The 6428-nt window shown below is 37.1% G+C and overlaps 1 protein-coding gene across 10 annotated transcripts in view; it reads right to left on the bottom strand.

Annotated features, from left to right (window-relative positions):
- Positions 1-509: 509 nt before the first annotated feature.
- LOC122561717 (voltage-dependent calcium channel subunit alpha-2/delta-1) overlaps positions 510-6428 on the bottom strand; it is a 661591-nt gene continuing 655672 nt past the window's right edge. For all 10 annotated transcript variants that reach the window (XM_043713760.1, XM_043713766.1, XM_043713767.1 and 7 more), the window contains one exon: positions 510-4870. In XM_043713760.1, coding sequence (XP_043569695.1) covers positions 4834-4870 — 37 coding nt within the window. In that variant the 3' untranslated portion in view covers positions 510-4833. The remainder of the gene's footprint in view (positions 4871-6428) is intronic.

Raw genomic sequence — 6428 nt, 5'->3', positions numbered from 1 at the left:
TATTAGACACATGGATTTGGCTTGGAAGAAGGAGAATAGCAGAGGATGTTTGAAATTTCACATCTCTAACTGACCATGCAGAAGGCAGCGCTAACAATTGCAAGAATAACAAAGAGCAAATTAATGGGAATTAAAATGCCCAGACAGGGAAGATTGGTAACACCGCTACCTGCTCCTGCCCCTGGCTCATCTTGCCCCTCCTAGTTTCACTGAGACTGAAGCCCAAGAGACAGTTGGAAATGCCAACCCAGGAGGCCAGTAAAATCTCTTTTAATTTCCTAACTTCTTCCACACCAGAGCCAAGAGCTCCAGATGTTTACAAATCCTGCTGCTTGGGGCTGGCTTGACAACTGTAGCCAAAGAGATTGGAAAAATTTTTTGAAATTTCTATGGGGTTCATTTGCAGTATTCTACCTACAGTGACAGCATTCACTTCTCCTAGTGAGGCTGGCTACCACCCACAACTTGAGACACTCTGGCTCTCCTGCCTGCACAACCCACCTACCATCCCTGGTTGTTTAAGAATCCCTAGATAAGCTACACACACTATATGGGACTTCAGGCATGGGACTCACATGTAGCCCCAATGCCAAAGAATATTTTTTATGCTGGTAAGTTACCACTCATTAGCTGTTTCCATCACTAAAAATGTGACAGATGGTAATATGTTTCTACTGACAGGAAAGCAGAATAAAGACATCAGGAAAACACCTATTATCTTGATAATGGAAAGGAAAACAAAAACTCACATGAAGAAGAATGTATATTCTCAGTACTATTCTGTGAATAAGAAAATAATTATTTTACTGAATTTGGATCATTCACAACTGATCAGAATTATTGCACCCAACTCATTCAAGTGCTTCACATCTGTATTGAGTGACCCTTTTGTCTTTACAGGTTGACTATTCAATACCTGAAATGATCTGTACATTCATTCTGATTGGAGTTAGAGGATTACAAGTATCAAGATAACTATTACAATGGTTGTGAAGCAATATTCTTAGCACATATTGATTCAGATTCTTAACATCAGGCTTTTGGCTAGATTCAATTTACTCTTGGGATTACAGCCATCATAAAAAAACTGAGGAAGTACATCTATCAATCTATTTCTCCAAACCCATTTCAAAACAAGTGATAAAAACAAAAACCAAACCACTCATAACTTTCTGCAAAGGCATCTACAATCTAATAGTTCCTTATAATAAATACAATCAGGCCAAATCTCATAACAGAATTCTGTACAACTGACAAATTGTACATTAGGGAGGGCTGGAAGCAGCTTTGCTTTATATTTTACACTGTTTTTTTGAAATTTAGCAGTGTATACCAATTAGGTTTCCTGAAAGTGATAAGTAAATGCGAATCCCAAAGTAGTCAATTCCTTAAGAAAATGCATGCACGTTTACGTTGGCAATGACTATACTAACCATTTCCTTTATCTGTTGTGAATTTCCATTTGGCAATAAACATACGGATCAGAATTAATGAACTGAGGATGGTCCGATTGCATGGTGGCAAAATACTTTTTGCAAAAATGTACTCAGTTCAATTCGTCAAACTTATGAGCAGCAGTGGTTTCCCAGAATCTTAAACCAATCTGGCTCAGTGTTCAGCACAGTATAATATACCTGATTTACAGTAACACAATGCAAGTTACTGAACAGAAAACGAGACACATAAATTTGAATATTTCTCCACAGGTTGTAAAATATTGAGTAGAGTTTCTTCATATTTGCATACAAAGCAAACTTAATATGGTAATATGGAATAAAAAGAGAAAAATGCATTAATTTTGAAATCTTAATATATTTATGACATCATCTCTGAATTGTGACACTAAAATTAACAAACAGGATGCAAGCTCCTTTTCTACGTAAAATATTATTCATAAATGTTCATAGCTAGATGTTATAAAGTTAATGCTACACCATAGCTTCTCCCACATGCTCTCTCTCTTTATAGTTCATTGGCAAATCCAGGTTGACAGCAAGTTGGCCGGTTTACACAGCAATCAACTATGCAAGGACAGCACTTAAATTGGAGTAAGCTACCTCTGGTCTTACAATAGTTTTAATTATTTCAGAAGGAGTATTTGCATTGAGGAATACACACTTAAAGGAGAGCATCAACTTCACCATGGCAGAAAACAAATGGGAGGAGAAATTAACCCAGAATGCTCACTTGTTGATAATTGTTACAAAGCAGTATCCTCAGAGAGAGGGAACTGCCTGAACTATCTATCGGGAAATCATATATGTAGTAAAGAGAAAAGAGGAGAAACAAATAATAAAGTGGGGACCTTTTTAGTTGTTGTTTGTCCTTGCTGCTACTTGACATGCTGGCAGTTTGCTGGTGGGTTCTGCATCAGTGTTACATTTTCAGCAAAAGCAGTCAATAGATAAGTGGACTGAGGATAATACTGCCTGGTCAGATATGAAATAGCTCATTAATGTTCAAAAAGTTTGCCCTTTGAGATGACTAGGTGAAGTTACAAGTAGAAGAGCATCTATAGTCCACTGATGAACTTGCATTGTTTTATTTACGGGGAAGAATTCTCCATGTGTTTCAATTTCTGAAAGGTTCTTGAATGTGGACTCACTCCTCACAAGGACAACATGACTGTGAGACAATGCATTGGTCACATGCTACAGTATCATTTTGGCAAACCCACAAATCAGATGTCATAGCAAGTCTCCAGGTCACAGCACAGGGCAGTCCATATTCAATAGTGCAACGGACAAGATTCCTGGCCCTTGCCCTAAAGTGGAGAAAACTGCCTGTTAATCTGATACTGAATCAATGAAAACTAACAACTAAACTTCTGCCAGCAAAAGGCTCACTGATACAAAAGCTGCAGAATCCATTGAATTTGGTACCACAATCGACAGATTCTCAACGGAAATCCTTACTCAAAAAGATATCAGTCGGTCATACAACAAAACCCTCCTCAACTTGTCCAAAACATTTTCAATACTGTTTCCACATACTTTAACATCGGATTACTTATATTTTTCAAAATACTGAACTGATCATGCAAAAGTCTTAGTGTATTTCTCTTTTTGAATAAAAGTAGATGGCAGAGATAACCAAAGTATTTAATGATCCACTGCCATCTTCATTCCTTTCACTGATGCAGCTTAACTTCTTTAGTAATTTTACTGTTTTTTTTGAGGAAAATGTCCCTCTGTTTAGCCCCAGATGGCTAATGTTGACAAAGCATGCACTCCAATTTAAATACTTTAGAGTTACATCCATTTACGACCAAGACCAGAGGATGATTCTCAAAAATTAAACAAAAAGATTAATGCACAATCAATAAACATTGTGCACTAAGACAGGCTGAAATATAAATGAAGTGAACATTGTTGATTGTATGACCTCAAAACACTGTTCAACTAAAATGCACACTTTTTGTATTTTGTTGGCATATAATGTTTCGGGTTCCTTAGACCACATCACAATTTTTAATATATAAAATTCCTATTTTGCCGTGATGTAAAATTTAATTCCCGACAATCAATTGTCCCAATATAGAAGTTTCTTATAGAATCAACTGTCTACCAAATTTCAGCTTTACTTCAAATTGTTTTGCTGCCTTTGGGAATTTTCTTGTAATTCAACCAACGACCTCATATAAGTTTTGTTTTTCTTGTATTACAGAAATTACACAGCTATATTGGGGTACAGTTTTAATGAGAGCCCTTGACTCAATCCCAAATGTTGAAAACAAAATCCAAATTTTGAAATTGCCTTTGTGTAAAATTCCCATCTTTTCAGCCTGCTCACTGCACTTTGAAAGAGGTATGTTTGACAACATTTAGTTGTTATAAGTGAAACAGTTATATTACATCATATTATCTAAATTTCACATCAACAACATTTGGTTCACTCAGTTGCTCTTGCACATTAACTACACTCCTACAGTAAAATTGAATGAGAAAATAGTAGCAGAATCTTCATGCAAAAAAAGCATCAGTGTCCAAAATTCAATCGCCACAACAACAGCTTTTTCATTCACAAGCCTTAGCACTATTCCTTGTGTGGGATACAACAATCATTATGCATTTGCTTCAGCAAACATGAAGGGCATCAGGCATAGAGTTATGGCTTAATGAGAGAGAAGGAGAGGGTTACAGGCATCCTTTGGTAACAGAATAGCTAACAATAATATAATTACACAGCCACAGAATAATCAGTGTACTTTGGTGTATCAAAACCTTAAAAAGATTGCAATTACTGGTTGGTACCCAACATGGTCATGTCTAAGCTTTCTGGCTTTATACCAATAGGATAGCTGATTGTGCCTGTATGTCGCTAGCCCATGTAAGTTGTTTTAAAATTAGCTACAGTCAGTCAATGTAAGCCATAAATAAAGAATACCCTTTTATCTTGATCAAAGTAAGCTAAACAAAATATGAACCTAATGATAAATAAATCTAGATCTTTTTATGAATTGTTTCTTTGTATAAATGTATTAGCATTCCCATAGTTGCCTGGCACGTTTCAGGATTGACAATCCAATTTGCTACCATTGTATGACTTAACATTTTCTTTTAAAAAAACTTGTCAATGGAGCACCTTGACCATTCTTCATATGGAGAGTCAACAATGAATCTTTGACACAGTGATACACCAGGATATGGAAATGGTCAGTCTTCTACTGCTTGGGGACAAAGATTCCCTAGTTTAATCCAGGGCTACAGTGTGGTGGGTCTAGAAAGCGGAGATGGCTGTCCGTTCTCTGCAGTCATGATGGATAATGTCTGGCACTACTTAGCAGCCAGAGGAGAACCAGCTGAATCCCTATCATTGACCATAAGGATGGGCTCAGACGAGAGCCACTGCCGCATTCAGAATCATCCTCCTGTTGTCAGGGAGAAAAACAAAGATAATCATCATGATAATCATCAAAAGTGAAACCATTGATCTCTTAAGCTCAGGCAGCATTTAACCACATTTCTTTGGCATTGTTACTGTTAATCTTGGTTTTGTTGTTACATGTTCATAGAACACTTGAGTGTCCCAATCTGGAACTGCTGACTTTGAGCATTTCTGTGAATTATTGCACATATTAGGCAGGGTGTGCAACTTTTCATTGCATAAATATACTACCTTTCCAAATCCCTCCTCCACTCTTGGATTTCACTTTAAACCTCCTGAAATCATTTTCGCAGATTTGATTAAATTAGTTCAAATCCTTCATCACTAATACCTTTATCAGCATCTATCTTCATGCGAGGGTTGAGGTAACTCAAAGTGCCACAAATGAAAGAAAAGTTTATACACATAAGCAGCAAGATTGCTTATAGAATCCATTTCAAAGCTCATTCATCAATTGCGAGGAGCTTTGTGAGAACCCATGAAGTTACAAATGCAGGATAAAAGCAAGTTTTTGTTCGTCAACATTTACAATATTTTGTGCAACAGCTGTGAAAGGAAAGACAAGCTTTCTTTAATTCAAGGGTATAAAGCAAACTTGGGAACCAGGAAAGACTATTAGCATACAGCATTAAAATGAATTTTTAATGGAACTTTCTTGCTTTTCAACCAGGTACCAAAAAATCATTAATGTATACTCTCTTTATGGTAGCCCACCATGACCTAAGAACAAATTAGCTTTGCTATGACATTGTTTTTGGGAACTTTCCACTTCTGTGACATCAAATCAACTGGACAAAGTAAACAAAATAAAGTTGACTGGTTATCCCAAGGTCTTCATGCTAGAAGAAGTCTATTATGACACCAATATTCAACATTGAGACAGCCCTTAAAGCCAACAGCTTTAATGCTTCCTTTGGTGCCAACATTGGTGTCATACTTTGTCTGAGAAATTGACTAAACTATTTTGCTTTGCAAGTAATAATATAAACAGATATGAGCCATTCCCTAAAACCTATGCATTTGCTGCATTAATAAAATCTGAAACCAAAATAATATAAAATAATTAGAAACAACAAGCCTAGCCCCCTTTATAATAATATCAGGGATGTTCAGAGAAAGAGAAATCCCATTTCTGATACATTTTGCTGCTTATCTGTCTACTTCTCAACAGAAATTGTAACTTCCTTTGAATTGACATTCAGAAGTACATATATGACTCCAGATGGGGCTTGACCCATGCTTTAATTCACAATCTTATATACATAGAACATAGAAGAATACAGCGCAGTACAGGCCCTTCGGCCCTCGATGTTGCGCCGATCCAAGCCCACCTAGCCTACACTAGCCCACTATCCTCCATATGCCTATCCAATGCCTGCTTAAATGCCCATAATGAGGGAGAGTCCACCACTGCTACTGGCAGGGCAGTCCATGAACTCACGACTCGCTGAGTAAAGAACATACCCGTACCATCTGTCCTATACCTACCCCCCCCCCCTTAATTTAAAGCTATGCCCCCTCATAATAGCTGACTCCATACG

The sequence above is a fragment of the Chiloscyllium plagiosum genome, chromosome 23 (assembly GCF_004010195.1).
Source record: "Chiloscyllium plagiosum isolate BGI_BamShark_2017 chromosome 23, ASM401019v2, whole genome shotgun sequence".
In the NCBI taxonomy this organism is placed as follows: domain Eukaryota; kingdom Metazoa; phylum Chordata; class Chondrichthyes; order Orectolobiformes; family Hemiscylliidae; genus Chiloscyllium; species Chiloscyllium plagiosum.
This window is presented reverse-complemented; position numbering and strand designations above follow the sequence as displayed.